At 43.2% G+C, this 21,559-nt stretch overlaps 2 protein-coding genes across 12 annotated transcripts in view; both read right to left on the bottom strand.

The window, feature by feature from the left end:
• The window catches only part of AKAP13 (A-kinase anchoring protein 13), a 468,794-nt gene that overhangs the window by 49,134 nt on the left and 398,101 nt on the right, over nt 1-21,559 (bottom strand). The window lies entirely within an intron of this gene.
• AGBL1 (AGBL carboxypeptidase 1) overlaps nt 1-21,559 on the bottom strand; it is a 285,379-nt gene that overhangs the window by 168,079 nt on the left and 95,741 nt on the right. For all 3 annotated transcript variants that reach the window (XM_061446754.1, XM_061446753.1, XM_061446755.1), the window contains one exon: nt 4,233-4,413. In XM_061446754.1, the coding sequence (XP_061302738.1) occupies nt 4,233-4,413 (181 nt within the window). The remainder of the gene's footprint in view (nt 1-4,232; nt 4,414-21,559) is intronic.

Here is a 21,559-nt window from a genome sequence, read left to right as displayed (position 1 = left end):
CACATCCAAGCAGATGCTGGCAACAGCTGCATGAACAGGCTGCTGCCAGGAGGGTGCACAGCAGGCACCCACAGAAGACAGCATGCAAGCACATCGCAAGTTAGCCTGCAACTGCACAGGCATGCCTGAGCACACGCACATCTTGGTACTCAAATGGCAGATAACAAATGGAACAGTGTGGACAGCAAGGAGTATTCTGTTTCTTTATAAAAGCCTGGTTTTGTGCTACTATCGTTAGGCTTGTTACAAGTTCCCTTACTGATCCCCGCTTTCTGGGTTTTACACAAATGTGACTACAGGCAATCTAGTTTTGGGGTACAAAGATTTCACTTAAACAGATCATAGAATCAACTAGGTTGGAAAAGACCCTTAAGATCATCAAGTCCAACTGTTACCCCAAGACTGAAGAGAAAATGCTCCCAGTATGCATCCTTCGCTCTTCATTTCAAACTGCTCAAAGGTTAGGGTATGTCATTATATCATCCTCTAAGGAAAAAAACTCAGTCAAAAGTAGGGGGCAATGACCAAGGTCTCATACTCCATTGATAGCATAGGCAGGAATAAAGCACAGGTCTCTTGTTTACCCATGGCATTTTATATCACTTCCATAATGAAAGTGATGCTCTTCATGGATTCTTCAACACTTCAGAGATTAATCCCTTTTAAACCTTTCTTATTTCACTATGATTTAGTTTAAAAATGGGATAGAGGTATGGGCAAAGACAGTGAGCTACAATACCAAACAACTTTGGATTCTCACAGAAGAACTTGTGCAAAATAAAGTCAGGCTGCTAGGATGCTTTCTGTTAAGTATATGGCCGTCACCTCAGACCTACACTACTGAGACTATTTTTTTCCTTACAATTTATATTGAATGAAATAAAATTAACACATACAAATAACCATGTTGGGTCAGACCACAGGTCTGTGTGAAGCAGCATCCCATCACAAGCAGCAATGGGTCAAAAGCCAATGTCTGGCAGAAAGTGTAAGATGAACTTTATAAAAAGCAGTGTCTGTTATTTAATTTAAAATACAGAGCCATTATCAGATCAGCTGAATATTACCTGACAAACCTTGCACCCGAGTGCTGTTCAGGATGGAACAAAACACTCGGCCACACACAGCAACACAACTGCTTACCAGTTCTCCCTGGACTGAACAGAGTCAAATTAGCTACAATATTTGGTAGTGATCTATTTTTATGTGATGACAGCCTCACTCATACATGCACACTTGCACCACCCCTACCTTCCTTTAGCATCAGCGACAGGGCTGCAAGTGCCACCATCACCGACAGAAACAGACTCTCGGAGCACTGACTGAAGTGAAAGGAGGGTGGAGAGCTGCTTCCCAGCTCAGCTTAGTGACATGCAGACAGAGTGTAACTGTATTATTGCAGTCCTATCTGTGTTAGAGGATCATTCTCTGCATTTAAGTTTCAGATCACATTAACCAAAGCAAATACCAAGACCCTGATCATCTGCTTGCTGCATGAGGCTTCCAAAGAGCGATCATGCAGGCACCCTGCTGGGATCAGCACTCATCTGCTGAGCTGATCCTGCAGCAGGGAGGCAGCTGCAGAAGGGGCACATCTGGGCTGCTGGAAGAATTCCTTTATAACCACACACCAGCATGCATCTCTGTGACGAGCAGGGAAGTGTTATGCACACCCAGCAGACATGGTTGGGGAAGAGAGAGTAAGGATATTGAAACAACTGCCAACAAAAAATGATTCCAATTCTTTCCCAAATAAAGATACTCTGATACTAAGACAAAAGCAACAGAGGCACTGAAACAGAAGACATTCTTGTTTCACAGTAAGAGATAACATTGCTGGTTACCACATGTAGGTATTCCCTGTACCCACCACAGAGCCAAGATATTTGGCCTGGATAGTGGATCTGATGCATTCAATATGTCCAGTCCTCACAGGGGAGGAGTGTGAGAGCACAACAACTTGTCTAAAACTAGACGAGCAGCAGGTTGGGATGTTGGCCGAGGGAACACCAGGCACCCCAGCAGTCTTTTCATAGATGCCCAGTGGGCTTCCACAAAAGGGATTCTGAATTCAAGGACAAGCAAGTTGCTTCATGAAATGGGTTGTAAAGTGGGTTTGAGAGATGTCAAAAAATACTAAGCAAGTATCTTCTTACAAGGACTGCGGTCAATGATGGGCTACAGACCAGCTACCTCATAAAACAGTTGCCCTCTTAGCATTGACTTGAAAGACAACAGAGTTTACAAGAGCATTTAAAACTGGATGATGTGGAACATTAAAAAAACAAATCATTCTGCATGTGCACATACGGACATTAAGGGCCTGAAAAATATTTGCCTTCTCCAGTGGGCATGGTTATCTCCAGCATACCACCAGTAAATCTAAGTCCCAAAATAGAAGCATTTATTTCAATGTAGGAGGACGCAAGTCTACTAAAAAAGCACATAGGAAGAAACAAGAGAATATATGGGCCACAGGAAGCTTCACAAGATAAAAGCACTTATAGCACAGGTTCTCTCTCTTCCCCAGGCCTCACAATCGGTAACAGAGCCATAGCCAAGTCCCTGTTCCCTTGCTCCTACCCTACATGCAAAGCTTACCAAACTTACTTTTTAACTCATCACCTGATTTAACTACAGTTTAAGCTCATCTGCACCAGGGAAGTCAGACACCTTCCCGTGTGACACAAGCTCAGGCAGCACACTTCACCCAGGTGTCACCAAAAGCACATCTTCCCTCCCAAGGGTCCCTTCTCTGCTACACTCGCTTCTGACAGCTGGAGAAAAAAAGGTCAGACATTCCCTCCAGTCCTCCATCTGCTGGAAACTTTAAGTGCAGTGAAAGGAAAAAAGAAGGGGAAAAAAAGCCAGAACCTTTCTTTTCTGCTTCTGCTGTCTGGAAGGATCAAGGAAGCATTCAGTGCCGGCAGAGGCTTCGAATACTCTAGGGCAGTATTCAGCTACTCTGGACTACTGATACACTCAAGTCCTGGGGAGCTGGCAGCACAAAAGCTGTGAGTGTTCACAGTCACAGGCTAGAGACTGTTGAAAAGCCTAAGCTGAACCAGACTGGAACAAGTTCCTTTAGAATCAAGCTCAACTCTTATCGCTCAGGATTGTTTTGTTGTTTCTGCAGAACTCGACCTGCACAGCCTGGCCCAAAAGCAGATGGGAGAATATGTCTTAAGAGAAGTTTGTTCCTCAACAACTTGTGTGTTTCAGTGCTTGTCTAAGCTGACCTTTCAGCTTCAAGGTCTGTCATGTCTTCCCCTGCAAGAAGCCAGGGGACACAGTTGTTACCAAAACCTGAAAGACCTTATCACTAAGTCAAAACACACCACTCACTTGCTACCAGCAGGATGCAGTGATAATGTCCTGCCTCTGAATCAGACAGGGCTGACAGTTATTAACTTATAGCCACTCCACACTCAAGAAAGTGAACAAATTCCACTGTCTGCAGAGACACTGCAGATCTTTTCCCAGGGAAGCGCAAGCCTACCATATCTTAGTGCATCTTCAAACCTTCAAAGAGAATTCCTCTTTCACCGGCTGCATAGCAATATGTATTTCATGCTAACATATTAGGAGCAGAGTTGTCCTTTTTTCACTCATGTAGAGGGGGAAAGGAAAGGCAAGTTAGTGTGAGTGGGCAGGTATGGTATAAGGCAAAGAATGCAAAAAGGAGTCAGTATTTTCCAAGCTCAGATTCAGTATCTCTTAGGAAAGGTGTGGGAGGGAAGATTGAAAAGGAGGTGGGAGAAGGAGGGAGCTTCACTATATAGAAATATTTCCATGAAAATGTGAAAATTTAATAGATCCTTACTCATCTCCTCCCCCCACCAGGCTATACAAAGCATTAATTAAAGCCAGTTTTTCCCCAGCTTGCCTGTCTACCAGGTGTAGTCTGCCCTGCTTTAGCAGAGTAGGTAGACTTCCATTTATCAAGATATATCCTGTTTCTCTGGCACCACTAATACTTCATCCAGGCAATTGAGAGGTCTTACAGCCACATACAGTACAGAATCAGGTACATCTGACTAATGCAAGACAGCAAACTGGGCTATATCCCAGATCACGCTTTCCACTCAGGATTGATAACAGGATGAATAAAAAAAATGAGGCAAAGGGAATTCTCCAGACTCATGACATTGAAGACAAGACCTGCCAGGTGCACAGGGATAAAGACTGAAGAGAAAAACATCAAAACCCCAGAAGAACATGTCACAACTCACTTGCCATTGATGACTCCATCAGGGTTAAGCATAGGGACAATCTTGAAAATGAAGCATTTCCTCAGGAGATCAGCAATGGGGTCATTGCTCACAAGGAACTCCAGGGTCCCCTTCATTACCCAACTGGCATTGCTTTCACCAGGGTGAACACGGGCCACCAGAAACACATATGGACGATTGCCTGTAAAACAAAGAAAAACACAACTAGACAGGAATTCTTATTGAATAACATCTTTGCAAGTGGCTTTTATGCCTTTTTAACTGAAATAACAAGCCAAGATATATTTTAAGGAAAACACATCCCTAAATAGTCCAGACATTTCCTGAATGTGCTATTTGCCAACTGATCCCAGGTTTAGTCGTCAGAACCAGCTTATTTATTCATTCTATGATAATTTCCAGATATTTATGTGCACCATTAAAGGGCATTTTGCATATGCAGATTACTGTCTCTCAAAATGGCACCGGTATACTTTCCGGCAATTCCTGAAAGTTTGATCCTATCAAGCCTCACTAAGGTTTAAAAGGCAGCTAGAAACTACTTCATTTTCTCCATTTTCAGTTCACCATTAACAACTGAGAGCTTTCCAAGTCTCTCAGGAGATCTGTGTACCTATAAGACACCCAAGGACATGCAAGCTGCCTGAACCCTGGCAGTAATCTGTGTTGCAAGGTCAAAATCATAACTAATCACATTAAACTGATGTAATTAAAGAAAATACATGAATCTGTTAGCCAGATAAGCTGCAGAGGAAGAGTATTCCAAACTAACCATCATTTCATATCCATCCAACAAAGGGTAGAAACAACAAAGCACACAGCTAAGGCAGGCTGTTAATTCTGGTGGAAAGGCAGTTTTCAGTTTTGTATAATATAGACACACAGATTGGCAAAGCTGATTTTCAGAAGTTGTAACTAGAAGAGTTCAGCTGTTGCTAGCAATACATTTGGTATGGGAGACAAGCTGCGCTAATTTGGGCTTGGGAGCATTGCTTTGTTAAAAAAAAATAATAATCAAAGTCCTAGTAAATATGTCATTGATAAGCTCTGCTGAACCTGTTTCAGAGTAACCTGCAACTTCACATATCTGAGCACAAGGAAACTTTCTCTGTTATTTGCTGTCCCTGTGAAAAAGCACCCACATTTGGTCCAGTTACGAGCCTCCAAAACTTCTCAGTATACATATGCTTAGAAAAGACTAAATTTGACAGCAGATTCCCATCTGTGCTAAGCATACTCCACAGATAGGCCAGGGAAACAGGAGAAAGCAGAGGGAGACACCTGTCAGGCACAGAAAATAAAGGGAAGGGACAAAGCAATTATCTGTCTCCAAATGATCCTTTTGTGAGCATTCCCAGTCTCAGGCTGTTGTCACAAGTCAACCTGGCAGATTTACTTTAGTGGAAACCATTATCTGTCAGGGCATAGTGGCAGTGCCAAGATAGGTTTGTCCTGCTCTATCAGATAACGTCAGTACTCGGGCTCTGTTCCCTGGCATGAACTGAGGGACCCCAGGTGACAGGCTTGGGACTGGTAAACAGGACAGGAAACAAAACGAAAGGCATCAGTCAAGTGTCCTTGTAAATAAATGCTGAATTAGCAAGTTACATGCCTTTGCCTTTAGCTCCCAAAGCTGCCCTTTAGCTTCCAAATGCTTTACAACGCATTAATCACTTAACGTGAAACAGGGAAGGTAGAAACATCATACTGAAACAATACAGATGCTATTAAAAAGCTGTTTAGTGATTCTTCTGGCAAAGCAAATGCTGTGTCAGAGGTGAGAATACAGGTGAAACTTCTCATTTCGTGGTCAAACATGGAATAAGCACTTTTTTTTCCTCCTTGGCTCCATATGCTATAGCTCTGCTCCATACACACATTCCAGTACAATTTACTTATATCCTTCAGGAATGCAGAGATTTGGAAACAATCCGCTCTCCACGCATCCATGCTTTCCTCTTAAGCAGTTGGTGGGCACTGGAAGAGTGACGTGCACTCTCAGCTCAAAGAACTCATACAGAGCAATTGTATTGTGGTCCAGTAAAGCAACTGGAACTTTGTTTCTCAATAGCCATGTATTAGTCTTTTATCATCCTTACACCTCACCTTACTGAAAGGTTAGCATATTTACATCAATATGTACACGTAAGTCCCTAAGGCATTATGTGCCTTAGGATTCTTTTAGCTCCTGCAGAACTCGTAGCCATTCTGGGTTTTTTCCCCCAGAATTAGAGTACGTAATTTCTATCCTGCTCCAGCTAGTTGTGCTTTAGTCTACCTTTGTAATACTTTCAAACAAGCAAAAACCAGCTTCCACAAAGACATCAGCTGCATTTTGCAGTTGCCAAACATTTTGTTCTTTCTCCCATCACCGTGATTTAGTGCTGTTTTCCAGGCTCATTGCTGAGCTAAACTTATGGGACTGTGTTGTTGCAGCTGAGAATGAGGCTCTTGAGGACTCCTAATGGACAACAGCTGTAAATAGCACAGAGCAAAATAAAACGTGTTCTCTTTTGCAACTGATGAACACAGCTTTAACAGCTCTTATCTCTTCTGTATAGTGGGTGAGAGCACAATATCTTAATTGAGAGGTTCTTTCTTCAGTCAAAATAAGAAAAAAGAAACTCTAAGCAAGGGCTTTCTCATCTCAGAAACCCCAGGAGAGTTTGCCGTAATTCTGCTAATTGCAAATAGCATGGGACTGGCAGAAACCTATTCTGACTTTAGAGGGAGAGAGGAACCTATTCCGCATTCTGTTCTTCCTCTCAAGGATGATCAAAGTCAAGCTTGTCTTAGATTCAATGTCACAAAAGCTTCTGGAGTTTCTAGAACTCAAAACCCAGAAAATGGGGGGTAGAGGAAGAAACCAGACAGAGATCATCTATGTTGTTTGCCTATGGGTGACACAGAGGGGCCCATAGCCTGTAGGTCCAGTCAAAGAAATCTCTCTATTCCAGTTAAAGCTTCCTTTAAAAAGTTCCCCTCCTGACAAGCACATCCACAGCTCTGACATCCCATCCACAAGAGAGCCATAACAAAGGTATGTACCAGCAAGGAAATCACAGGCTTGTTAACTGCCTGCTCCCTTCACGGAAGCCATCACAGCCAAATCCCACATCCAAACACCACGCTCCCCCAGACTGCACCGTGCATGAAGGCTAATGAAGCAGCAAATAGAGCAAAGAGCTGATGTCATGGCCATAAAACTTGCTACCCTTGAAACACCTGGGAAACAAAGATTTAACTCTGTTGCAGACTCGAGTCACTCGACCCTATGCTCCATCGCATATCCAGTTACTGATCTGCCTTGAAATTACTGTGATAACTGTGAAAAACATTAAAGCCCATGAAAGTAGTGGGCAGCAGCACTGGCCATTCACACTCAGCCCTCCAGCTGCAGGCACAAGTCAAGATTCCTGCACTCAGTTCAGTGCTTCACCTTCATCCCTAACTTCCACCACCCCATGAATGTGGTCCCGACCAGACCACCTCCGTATTACCCAGCATAACTTACTGGTTTACACTAGTTCCCAGCTGCCCTTCTGTCTGTGCTATTTCGGAGCAGCTTGTACTACCTCTTGTACCCTGCTAAACCTGGATACACAACCATAGGTTCTTTCATATACATCCTTCCAGGCCTAGAACTGATATAAGTCTTCAAAATCAAGCCAGCACTCTAGGAGGATCCTCCCCAAGTTCTGGGGAAGCTGCCAGGAAGCTCTGGTTAGCCATTAATCTCTGCAAAGCCCACATGACACATAACCTTCTCTGGGAATGTAAATAATAAAAGGAGAGAGCAGAGGAACCTTTTCACGCTACATAAAACCTTCTCCAACAGATCATGTCCCGTTACAGTGTCACATTTCGACATGCCCAGAATATAACACGGCAACAACAATACCAGAGGTGAGAGATCAAAGCATCGCTTGCACTTCTTGCAAAACTTTGAGCAAAAACCCTTTGAGTAATAATTCTACTAATATATCACCTACTTCCCATCTTCCCTTCTCTTCGCACATTTTGACTGTGGATATATACATGAAAAGAAGAGCTTTGTTCTTCCAGTACTGCTAACTTGCTGCTTAATCTCCTGCCTGTTAGAAGGATCCTCCTCTAGTCATGTCATCCCCAAGGTTCACTAGGAGGTGACTTTGATATCACTAATCATGACATCAGCTGGGGATAGAGCAGCCTGAATGAAATGAACAAATCCCCATTAACACAGCAGTGTCTCTCATCAAGAGGAGCACAGAAAGGAAATGAAATGCAGTTCCAGATGCCATGACCTGGGCTGATGTTCTAAATTATTTCAAGCTGAGATTTGAGCCATGCCATTTGTAAAGGGACAGGGCATTGAAACAACACAGGGCTAGGATTTTATAAGGAGTCAAAGGGAATTATACACACAGCATGTGGGAAATTCAACCTAGATCTGGGTCTCAACTGGAATTTTTCTGGCTGTGTTTCTGCGTAATTCTTCCCTTTACCCAAACCCAGGGTCACTAAGGTATAGATTTTTTTTAACCCTTCCAACTTCATTAGCTGTGGCCACTACTGGGTATTCCACGAGTCAAACGTTGGGTAAACAGGAACACAACCACAGAGATCTTCTATTCATGTCACAGCTACCTCCTGTCCTGGATACATCTTGATATGCCCAAGGCTGCAGAGTTATGCAAAGCCAGAGAAAAGACAAGATATGGTGTGATGTACAATGAATATATTAAAGTATGTTTGTAAAAAGCATCAAATAGTGAGATCACAGAAAACCCAAAACTGATCTGAGCCAGAATCTGTGTCAGACACTTTACTCCCCTCCTAAAACTTTGCTGTTATTTGTCAGTCTTTCAGTTGTCTCAAGATAGAATAATTTTTTCCTCCCTATTTCCCCCACCCCAGCATTGCTCCTTGCTGACCCTGCTTCAGCTAAATGCTCTAGAATCAAGCACATCTTAAACCAGAGGCAAAATACAGTCTGGCAGGACCACCTGTTGTCTTCCCGAATTATCAATGAGCGATTCCTGTCTCGAGCTGGTCTGTATTATATGTATTATTACTGTTACATACAGAAAAGAAGTGAACATCACAAATTGCCTCGGCTGACTGTTCTCTACCTTCATAGCTTGGCAGGGGAGTTTCAGGCTCCAAGTTGCTTGGCAACCTCCTTTTGTGCATGTATTTTATGAATTCATTCACCTCTGAATCAGAGGTGATCAGGGACTATAGGTACAGACTGTCCAGCCTTGGTGCAGCCTGACACCCTACTACTGCTGGTTTCTAACTCCAGGAAATCATTAAGCAAGTCGTCAAGTCCATTTTGGGGCAGACTCCAAAATCCCAAGCTCTGAAGGCAGCAGGAACCACAACTATTATGACCTTCTGTATAACTGAAGCCAAGTGAAATCCACACAAACTAATTCCTGTTCAAATCAAAGTGTACCTTTTGTGGAAGACTGGTGAAAAAATAAGTCTCATTTTCAGAACCCATGGAAAACCTAGAATCATAGAATGCTTTGGTTTGGAAGGGACCTTAAAGCTTATCTAGTTCCAACCCCTTGCCACAAGCAGGGACACCTTACACCTTCCAATGACCAGGTTGCTCAAAGCCCCATCCAACCTGGCCTTGAACACTGCCAGGATGAGGCAGCCACAGCTTCTCTGGGCAACCTATACCAATGCCTCACCACTCTCATTGTGAAGAGTTTCATCCTTATAGCTCACCCTCTTTCAGTTTAAAGCCATTAAACTGAGGCACTTTGCAAATCATTTCAGCTTATAACTAGCACCAAGCGTGTGCACCTGAATTATTCTAGCTGAAGTTTCCAACCACCACATTATGATCCATGTTTGGATACACCAGCTCGACATCCACTGGCATACGGTACCACACTGCAGCGCTCTGAGCTGCCTGGGTAACATCAGACTTCAACACCGCGGCTGTTACAGTGCAGATACCCTACTAGCCTGATGACAGGCAAGTGCCTCCACCTCGGGGGACGGCCGCAAACCCCTTCTCCTGCACCACCTATCACCGGGTCACCGCGGGAGCGGGACCTGCGGCCGCCACAAATCTCGGCACTTCACTCCCTTCCTCGGCGCGCTCACGATGAATTTCAATCTCCCGCCACCGCGCTTGGCCCCGCCCACATCGCGACATCAGCTCTCGCGAAAGAGGCGGCTCCCCGCGCTCCCTTCAGCCGCTTTGGGATGCGGCGGTCAGCAGGGTATGGGGATGCGGATGAGTTAGCGAGGCAAAGCGCGGAAGATGGGGTGTACCAATGGACAGAGCGAGGGAACGCTGTTATTTTTCTGTGCTCAACCTAGCGAGCAAAACACCAAATAGCTGCAGGACTGCTGGCCACCATAGAATCGTCTGGAAGGAACCTCCAAAGGTCCCCTAGTCCAAACCGCCTGCAATGAGCAGGGACATAGAATCATAGAACCATAGAATAGTTAGGGTTGGAAAGGACCTTAAGATCATCCAGTTCCAACCTCCCTGCCATGGGCAGGGACACCTCACACTAAACCATACAACCCAAGGCCTCGTCCAACCTGGTCTTGAGCACTGCCAGGGATGGAGCATTCACAACCTCCCTGGGCATGACATCTTCAACTGTATCAGGGTGCACCTAAGCAACTACTCAATCGTTTAAAATGTTTCAAGGGGCAAACTGGGATCTTGCAGGCAAATAAGGAAACACTATCAGTGTTCAGAAAAATTAAATGGGTTGAGGAAGATTTTCTTTCTGTTGCCAGTTTTTGGAGGCCGTGATTAAATTCTGATTAAGTTTACACATGTGGGTTTTCTCTAACTTTAAAATCTCATTTCCTTTACTTTAAAAGAGATCTGAATGAAAATGCACATGGAACAAAGATGCTTTAAATACTGCTGCTACCTTATTTACTTTGAATTTTAGCTGGTAACAACATTAGCCATGTGCCATGTTACTGTTCTGAACCCAGCTGGATCACAGCCCTCCAGTTGGTCAGCATGTTTCCTGTAGTTGCTCCTGAAGAGCTCTCAGAAACACAGCCTACCACTGGAAGCTTAGCCAAAGCACCTAGTTTAAAAATCAATTGGATAAAAACTGAAGAGGTCATTATAAATGATAAAGGGGTTCAGAAGTCATAACTTAGGAAGAAAAATTGGAGAAAATGGATTTTAAACTTGGAAAGATGAGCAGAGAGGAAGGAGATAACCTTTAGACTGCAAAAGGCTGCTATAAAGAGTGATAGCAATCAGTTGTTCTCTGTCTGGGACTGTGTTGCATAAAAAGAAATGCAAGTTACTGTCTGTCAGCTGAGCCAGTCTGCAGTAACCTGGCTGCCTTCACCACTGTGCCCTCTTCACTGCTGTCTGCTAGGTCCTTACTCCTAAAGCCCTGGACTGTGCCGCTCTGCTGCAGTGCCCAGACAACATCTGTTATCAGGCCTGCAGCCACACAGGTCATTATAACCACCCCACTGGAAATTTGGTCCAAGATCTAGTCCTCTGGAATTACCTCAGTGCTCTGAGAGCTGCTGGAATCACTATTCCAGCCCACAGGGAACCTCAGCCACCTCCTTTGATCTTTTTGGTGCAAGATATCTGCTTATTACTTAATGCTATCCACTTTATGTTAAACATTAGCTGCTAGTTAGAAACTAATCAGAAATATTTTATCATCATGATATTTTGACATCATTTGGGCTTCTTCTCACATACAAATGAGAAATACTTGCAGAAAGTTGTCTTGCTCAGTTAATGACAGTCCTACTACCTTAAGATCGGAGTAATACAATTACTGGGACCCCTTTCATTGGGAATTATTTTCCAAAGCCCATCTATTATTCTTAAGTCTACTGGTTCTCAGCTTCTGTGTATGCATCCTTTGAATGGGGTGAGAAGCTCCAACAGCCCTCCCAACATTATCTAGCCAGCTGATATAGGGAGCTCCAGATTATCTGTCAAAGGCAGGCAAGGATCTGTCATCCCCTGCTTCTGTAACACATGCATTACAGCCTTAATTTGGTCTGTGGCAGCAGGCAATTTCAGATACTCAAGTATTTTGTACTGCTGCGGTCTGGCCATCAATCCATGTGTTTTTCAGCCAGCATGGGAAAAATGTAGATTGCCTTGCAGAGATGCAAGACCTCTAAGATATGTCAAGTGGAAAAGAAGTATTTTCTAATTAGGTACCTATGTGACTCTTTCACCTTCTGGATTTTTTTGTATGAAGATAACACTGGCCTGAGAGAAGAACCAGTCAGTGGATTCTCAGAAGACTAGAAGACACTGGAGCAGAACTCCATTAAAACAGACTTCTCATTTGGTATGATTAGGGAAGTGGCAGCACCGCCCTAAACTGTCCCATGCCTAAAAGAAGGTGCAGAATGGAGATAAGTGCAGCAGAGACCTGCAGGATAACTGCTGTACAGGCAAAGTGCAGAGATGCGAAGAGCTATGAAATCCACAGGCTCTTTTCTGAGAGAAGGATTTCATCTGAAATGAAATCAGGCAGGAGGAGCAGACTGAAAAAGCTTCCATTGTCATAAAAATATCTCCCTGGGTAATCCACAGTGATGGAAAAAGGAAACTCTGATAATTTATGTGACAGTTTAATAGGATTTTGGTGACACACGGTACTCTAGAAAGAATTTGCCCAAATAGGACAGACAGGACTTTAATAAGACTTCAGCTCCAAAACAGCAATATTTTCTCTCCTTGCCTTTACATTTCATTCTGTATACCCACTACTCACTCACAGCTCATCTATCTAATTTGCAAGGCACATTTCAACATTGTAAGAGCAACAACTCTGCACTTCCTAGTTTCATCCCTAGCCTGAGAGACCTCTAAGTATCCGATTCCTAAAGGGATCAAGCTGACTTTGCACCTAAAGGGAAGAGCATCTGACTTGTGAATTGAGGCATGAGCTGCCCTCCGGCCATGTCCCCAGCTCTACAGACAGCATTTAATAGCTTCTCTGCAGAAATGGAGGGCGACAGATGGACAGTCTGCAGCAGGAATCACTTGCAGAGGGGACACCCCTGGGGCACACTCCAGGAGTAAATGGCTTTCACACTCCGAGTAATGCCCCAATGCATGTTGCTTGCTTATGAGAGATTCGGCCTTTACCCAGTAGCACCCTATGCCTGTCATTGCCATTGCCTTGAGAACAGGCACAGCAGCAAGAGGAATTGCTTAGAGTACTAAACTAGGGTGAAGCCAGGGTTAATGGGATGAAACTTCACATAGGTACATTTAGGGTGAATATCAGTGAATTATATTGAAGAATATCCCCTGTGGAGATGTAGAAGTTAACATTAAAACCACATTGCCCAGAGCACAAGAAGCCATTCTGTCCACAACAGTCTCACAGTAGCTGGTGACAAAAATAACCCAACGGGCATTTGTTTTCTTAACTGCTTTCAACGGATCCAGTCCTGAAGACCTTATTTTTCTGGGAAGATCTCCTTCTGAGAATCTAGGCAGGAGAGAGAAGGTAAAATGCTGTGTGAAGATCTCAGTATTTTCTCCAGTCTTTCTGTGACTGAAGCAGACCGAGGTCAACTTAGGGCCTGCACTGGGGTCTGTTAACCCTAAAGTGCACATGGAAAATGGAGCACTTAATAGTGTTTCGTTCACCACTGGGAGTAATGTCCAAAATCAACAGGGAAACAAGTTATCTGTTGTATAGTCCTTTAAGCTGTTCTGCTCTACGAAGGACAAGTTCTGCAGTAAACAGCTTTTTACCCATAAACCGTCTGCACAGAACAGAGGTTTAAACCCCTCCTAATGCCACCTACAGCATAAAAAACAATGTTTATTATTAAATGTGTTGTGACTTTAAGAAGCACAGCTCCATCTCTGCCTCTGACTTGAGTTCTTCCTCAGGGAATGACTTGTAAGAAATAAAATATATTAAAAGGAAGTGCAATCAGATCCTCTCATTATCAAAGGGATAAAATATCAATTTTTGTTAAGATAAAAAGCATCACAGATTGGCTCTGATGGGAAAAATTAAATTCTTGGTCTTGACTTGATTTGATATTTATCACTCCATTGCTCCAGAAATATCCTGGCAGGGAATGTTTCTTAAAAATATTATCCCGCATTTCTCCTGCAGTAAGCAAGTTATGAGAGTTTTAACTTGAGCCTTATGTTGCGTACGAAAAACTCAGAGGAAGAGGAAAGAAAACAGACAAGTCTACGAATAACATCTTCTAATGCTTCACTATGCCAACAACTTCACAGTAAAGGACCTTATGCAACTTCACCTCATTTGTGGTATCACTAAATTGACTCCTACATCATTGCTGTCCAAATGTATCCTAAATTTTAGAACTGCATTACCCAGAGCTGATCCCAAAGGAAATTCTCACTTTGCACAGACAAGAGATCGATAAGGTAAAAATGTCTCCCACTTTTGAATAATGAATCTTGTCTTGATGGCGAGTTCTTGGATGAATTTCCCAAACAACCAAGCAAAAGAATGTGAATAAGGGAGCAATAAAAAGGGTCTTTGAGTCAGATCATTGTGACAGCAAAACTGGCATTGTTCCAATGATCTTGTATCATGACATAAGCAGCAACATTTTTCATCTTCTGTACTACGTGTTATTTTGTGTAAGAGACATGAAGCAGAGTTTGACTAAACTGGAAGCATTTAGTACCAGAATGATGCAGAAATATCTTTAATTTAGAAGACTGTTGTACTGGCCACCCCTAAATTGTGCAGCTTCCTGCCTACTTCAGCTCTTACAAGAAGCCTCTTTCTATGTATAAAGTTTTATCTTGATAAAGACCAGAGTGGGAGGCACCAGCACTTTATGTCTAAAACATGATAAATGGAACATCATCTCCCACCTCCCCCCCCCCCCCCCCCCGAAATGTTTAGCAGAATTCATACCAGTGGCAGATCTAGTATTAGTTGCCGGTCCTAATCTCTATTCCCCTACTGCCTTACAGCACCCTAGAAACAGCACCGTGTTTTAACATGTTGTGTTCAAACCTCATATCAAGAGCTCATATTAATTGCTTAGACCACATAAGTTTTCCAAGGAAGATAACAGATGAACCTTGAAGTTCATACCATAGTATTTTCCAACTATTCTACTACTGAAATCAGAATCCCAGAATACTTGACAGAAAACTAGGTGGAACAAAACTTGCCACTGCATAAAATAGATAGCATGCAGAAGTTTCAAACAGTACATGGTAAGACACTAAGCAGTCGCTGTCTAAGGGCAGTAAGTTCTTCCCTTCAGATGCTAGTGACATGGTTTCTAATGAATGATATCTTCCTACACCAGTCACTACAGGGAGCAGAATATAAAGCTAGGAAGATGACTAGTCCATTTGAAGAAAACTTGTTTCTTCTTAGGAATAAGATGGTAGAAAGGCTGGAGGAAGGAAAAAGTGTTCTTTTTCCCCCCCAAGTTGCTACAAAGCACAGAAAAAGATTCTCATGAGTAAAGGAGTCCAGCTGCAGAACAGCTTTGGCAGTCCCAGAAGAAAGACAAGTAGAAGTGGAACATGTGATGTCCTTCCTCACTGCTCCATGAATCGTTGCAAGAGTGGGAGTTTTCACCCAAGAGAGATTTTTGTTCTTTATTTGATAGCTTTCTAAGCGATACCCGATTTAACACACACCCCCCCAAAAAACAAAACCCTCACAACCACCAAAACCCCACAAACCAACCAAAAAACCTCAAACCCCACAAGCATCTCCAGAAGGTTCTTTAAAGCAAACAATTTAATAGCGTGAAAGAAGACAACACTTTCCCATCCTTGGCAGTGTTCAAGGCCAGGTTGGACACAGCCTGGAGCAACCTGGTCTAGTGGCAGAGGGTTAGAAGTGGATGAGCTTTAAGGTCCCTTCCAACCCAAACCATTCAATGATTCTGTGAGTGGTGGCTGCTAATGAGTTTGAATTTCTGAGGTGTAGCACACAGACTTGCTTCATGAAGCTGGTAACCACAGCGTATTTCCTCAATTCCAGTGCATTTTGCATCCTAAAACTTCCCCAGCAGAACTTTGAACTTTCCAGTTGATGCTGTCATTGGCTCCTTCCATTGTAGCTCAGCTACTCTTTACAACCTGTATAGTGCACAGCACGAGCATCTCCCTCTTCCTTGCTCCTCCTATAGAAAGCACTCCTATAGAAAGCACTCCTATAGAAAGCACTCCTATAGAAAGCGTTACAATTCAGAGCATTCACCACCACTTCATCTTCTGCTCTGTAAACTCTCAGAACGTATTTTAAAAGAAACGGTTAAATAAAAGAAAAATCCCTGTAAATCATGGTTGTGACAGACTAATGGCTAGCATTGCAAAGACAGTTTATCTTCCTGCTATATCTAACAAAGCTTCTTATGCTAATACCTTGTTTCCAAAATACAAAGAGACTCCTAACTCATGTTTTCTAACTGCAAGAATATACAGGTAATGAAAAACACTTTCCATCAAATGATAACCCTCATCTGCCTTTTACATCCCCATTGATTCTCAAAATCAAAAGATCTCCTTAAGTTACTTTGGGGTTTTATACTGTTTAGTGTGCTTCCTTCATGGATGAAGAAACCAACTCCTCAGTCTCACTGTCTGGTTGTAACCCAAATTCATTTTAGAGTTTGCATGCATTAGCTGCATGCTTTAATTTTATTTTATTTGATTTCTGTCTATTAGATTACATTTGAGGCAGGTTAGATGGCCTCACGGGGAACTTCTCACCAGCACTACCCTTTGTGCAAACAGCAATTATTTTATCTGGGCTAAACCTAATTTCAAGTTACATGTTGATAGGCTGACAAACAAGGTCATAGTATCTGCATTGCAAGTGGTATCCCAGCTGGTGGGAAAGACCTTTGAAAAGCTAGAAGGTGAGTCCTGGGAGCATTCTGATTAAAAGGATATGAATTAAAGCAGCAAATCATCACTTATGAGCAGGATAATTGTTTCAAGTCGGTCTACAGGCATTCTGCATAGCTTGCAGGCCCATCGCCTATGTCAGCGCAGGAGACTATAAGCACATCACTATGCTTTTATTGCTCATTCATGGTTAGCGAGTGCTAAACACAGAGAGGATAGGGATAGTCACAGCCACTGAGACCCCAGAGTCCTCCATCTGTCTCTTGCTCATTCCTTTGCCTCTGGCTAGCTGCTCTTTGTGGAGAACAATTCCCATGTGTCAAGTTGTGCCTCACGGTGACCCTCTAGCTGTTGTTTCTGTGCCCTTTCAAAATGCTTGACAAAACTGTCACAGAAGGAGTATGTCATCTGGAAGCTGTGACAGACACGATCTGACCCAGTTCATAAAACATAGCTAAACAGCCTGGGCTGCCAGAGGCCGGGATTTACCGGACCACATTTCAAGAGTGGCCTTCAACTCCCACTCTACTGAACGCGCTTTCCTACTCTGCCGCAACACAAATTCCCACGCAGTGTTAAGGGCAACCTGCAACACTGTCAAGTGACAAAGCAGCTGAGACACTAACCTTGTTAGAGCCTACCCTGTCCACTGCTGGTCAGGAACGAGAAGGAATGACCTCAGCCCTGGCTATGCCTTTTACACCAGGCTACAGGGGTAGGGAGTGCTACGAAAATTAAGACATCCTTTTGCAGTAATCCATCCAGCACAGCAAGCACAAAGGAAAAATCAGACAGTTTCTGCTGCATTATCCACTATGGCCTTATTTTTACAATGAAAGCCTCCCTGTATTCATATTTCCAGCAGGTGCAGCCTGACCCACAAGGAATTTAAGGGCTTCTTGCCTTCCTGCCCATCTACCTCTTTTCTTCATCTCCACTTCAATCACTAGTTACAGTCTTCTGTTAGGTACTCACCATGGGACTTAAATGTCCTTTGGGAGACATCACTCTCAAAGTCACTCTGATGCCAACAGTAATAAATTCCATCTCACTCATTTTCTCCTGAAACGCTTCACAGGCTACATGTTTCAAGCAAGATCCAAGTTAAGAAGGCAGGGATTTACAGGAAAAAAAAAACAAGTTGCCCAAGGACAAAATACAGAGAAGTCATGGAGTTGGAAGCTCAACATCCATTTCCCAAGCCGCAGTCATGAGGTATCCTGTGCCATCCATATCCACCCAAGTAAGCAAATTTCTACATAATCCTTTACTTCTAAGCACTTCCTCCTCTTTTCATTAGCCATGAAAATTAATTGAATCATGCACTTAAACTTCATCAATAGATCCCTCTCTGTCAGTTGTCCTATACTATGATGCTAGAGCACAGCTGTCGTTTTCATTCTGAAAATCAACCCACCCTTCTTAAAATCAGCACATACACATGCATTTGCAGAGTACTGTGATCTTCCTGCATCCATCATTATTATCATGCTTTCAGAACTGCACAGAAATGAAAAGATTTGAAAGTGGCAAGGGAAGAATGAGGAAAAGAGATGGGATGTTGCAGTAGGTCTCTCTGGTTCTTCATTCACTCACCTATCACCTCTGCCCCATCATGTTTTAATAACAGTTTCAGCCTGGAGAAAAGAAGGCTGTGTAGAGACCTCATAGCAGCCTTCCAGTATCTGAAGGGGGCCTATAAGGATGCTGGGGATGGACTCTTCATTAGGGACTGTAGTGACAGGACAAGGGGTAACAGGTTCAAACTTAAACAGGGGAAGTTCTTTCCTGTTAGGGTGATGAGGCACTGGAATAGGTTGCCCAGGGAGGCTGTATTGCTCCATCCCTCGCAGTGTTCAAGACCAGGTTGGACAAGGCCTTGGGTGATATGATATAGCATAAGATGTCCCTGCCCATGGCAGGGGGGTTGGAACTTGATGATCTTAAGGTCCTTTCCAACCCTAACGATTCTGTGATTCTATTTTAGCTTTTCTATTTCAAAGACACAGAAACAGCACCCAGGCTAAGCCAGCGAAGGTCTTCAAAACAGTTTGTTAAACAAATTCAATGAAGAAAGAAGAGAAAAAGCTTGTAGAAAGAATTACAAAATGGAAAGAAAATTACTTCCCCCCCCCCCCCCCCCCAGCTAAGTAGCACGACAGTTGCAATTGATAGAGCAAATTAAATTCTAAATGCACTGGTTATCTGATAGATACCATTTTCTGAGTGTTACAGCCACATAATAAACACCCTGAACTGATACAGAAGTCCCAGTTTAGCTGTCTGCGAACACTGGTGCACTTTGCAGTCTCTACCATGTCACTCTCCAACTAGTTGATCTTATCAGCACATTTGCAGTCAGAACATAGCAGCTGTCTCTGCTTGTTTCTTAGCCATTTCTATTTCTGCATTAGAAACAGGTGGGTAAGCTCAGGGAGCTCACAAGGTTCTCTTTGATGTAGAGATGGACAAATCCTCTCATTAACAAAACAGTATTATCAAAATCATTATGGGGTATTTTTAGTCCTATTTCACTTTAATATTGCTGTATAATTGCAGCTCATTAGTCACAAATACTTGTTTCCAGATCTGTCAGTTTTAAGAAACAAGAAGTGCCAGCCTGTCTGCAAACTGCTAGTTTCAATATATTGCTGTATTGCTGTACTTATTTTACTGATACGAAATTGGCTGATCCATAGCAATGGATCCTTTATCTGATCAAACTCAGTTAAACAGAACAGGACAGCAATCTAAGCAGACCCTCCCAGCAAAATCAACCTACAGGCGGGAATTAGAAGGTATTCAGAGTTACAGATACAAAACCAAGAGAAAACCAAATGCACACAGTGTATTATAAAGATACCTCTTTGCTCACTAATGCTCTCAGGTAGGTTAATACTAGGATCAGCACAAAGAAATACCATTTGCTACGTTTCACATGAGTGTAAACCCCCTCATGCGGATGTGGGCAGAGTAGCTGAACAAGCTATCTGCTTGCAGCTCTGGCAAACATGCAGTAAAGCTGTTCCATACAATCCGAATGACCCCGATCATTTGTAATACATGACTAGCTAAGTCAGCCTTTGTCAGACACAAACACATAGCTTGGAACATTAAATCCAGAAATTGGATCCCTGTCTTCCAGAAAGTTTTCAAAGCCTTGAGGTATCAGGTGAATGACTTTTCTATTTTAAAGAGAGCCACAATACACAGTCTCTGCAAACCAGTCAGCCAGGATTTAAAAGCACCAAGAAACTTCCCAATTTTAGAATGGTAAAGATGAAAACAACATGAAAGTTATAACGCCGCCTACACTGTTTCCCAACAGTCTGTTAGTTCTGTGTGTTGAGGAAGGATTTGCCTTTGCATAGCAAAAACCTATTGTTGGAGTGAGAAACACAAGATTCGCAGAATCATGGGAAAACACCTAAAAGTAGCAGGCTTCCCTGTTATGCAGTCTGTTTTCTGTCACAGCCTAGCAATTCTTTATCACAACCTGCCCATTTTCCCCTGAGCCATCCAGAAGTTGAGTTCCCAAACTAAAACTAGCAATGGTTTGCTAGAAGAGTGGCAGAGCCCACTTTTCGCCCACTCTTACCATCAATACAAGTCCGAAATCGAGAGCATCAGAAGGCAATGTGTATCTAGCTCAGTTCATGGAAAAGCACAGCCTTTCTATTCCAAAAAGGAATAAAATATTGAACCAAAGACAAAGCCTGCCGTCTGTAACACCAAGGACAATTGTTTAGGTCTGACAGCAGCTGGTACACATGCCATGCTCTGTGAGCTTTCCAGCTATGGAATGCTCTTTCATAAGGCAAACCTGCCAGATGTCCTGCCCCTTACTCCCCAGCCACAGCTTGCCAGTAGTTACCAATGAGGAGGTACAACCAAGCAGAAAGGAGAACAGCAGGTCACTGGGACAGCCCAGCAGCTAATCACCTCTTCTTAGAGTACTTCTTAATTGCCTTACAGACAGCACATAGAGCAGAGAAAACAGGAATAAAGCAAACAAAAATCACAGACAAGCAGTGTATCTACTGCTGCAAAACTCCAGTTTCTTACCTTATAGCAGGCTCCTAACCCTGAGGCCACAGAGACATTCTTACTGGCCTTTTATTCAAGGAGGATGGGTGGACCACAGACTGCCCCACCATTCACAACCACAGCTGTACTAACCAGAAGTAACTGATGATATCTACCAGGGTTTAACACAGGTGTGAAGGGGCAAACCCAACTACCTTCAGACCCAACCCACTTCATACCCTGCACCAGCAGGTGCTCCAGACCTTGTAATTCATGGAAAACAATAACCTGGGCAGTGAGATACATGGCCAATTGGGCAGTATTGTGACCAGCTGGAAGAAGCCCCTTCCTGCCCTCTGCTTCTTTTCCTGGAGGCACAGGCATTAATTCTTCACCCTTTAGTAAGCACATTGCTCATAACAATATTCAGTCTCCACAGCCAATCTGA

This window comes from Pezoporus flaviventris, unplaced genomic scaffold (genome assembly GCF_033815535.1).
Source record: "Pezoporus flaviventris isolate CSIRO_AGI_PZ_B2104156 unplaced genomic scaffold, CSIRO_AGI_Pfla_v1 ptg000006l, whole genome shotgun sequence".
Taxonomy (NCBI): Eukaryota; Metazoa; Chordata; class Aves; order Psittaciformes; family Psittacidae; genus Pezoporus; species Pezoporus flaviventris.
The sequence above is the reverse complement of the archived record's forward strand: the minus strand, read 5'-3'. Positions and strand labels throughout refer to the sequence as shown.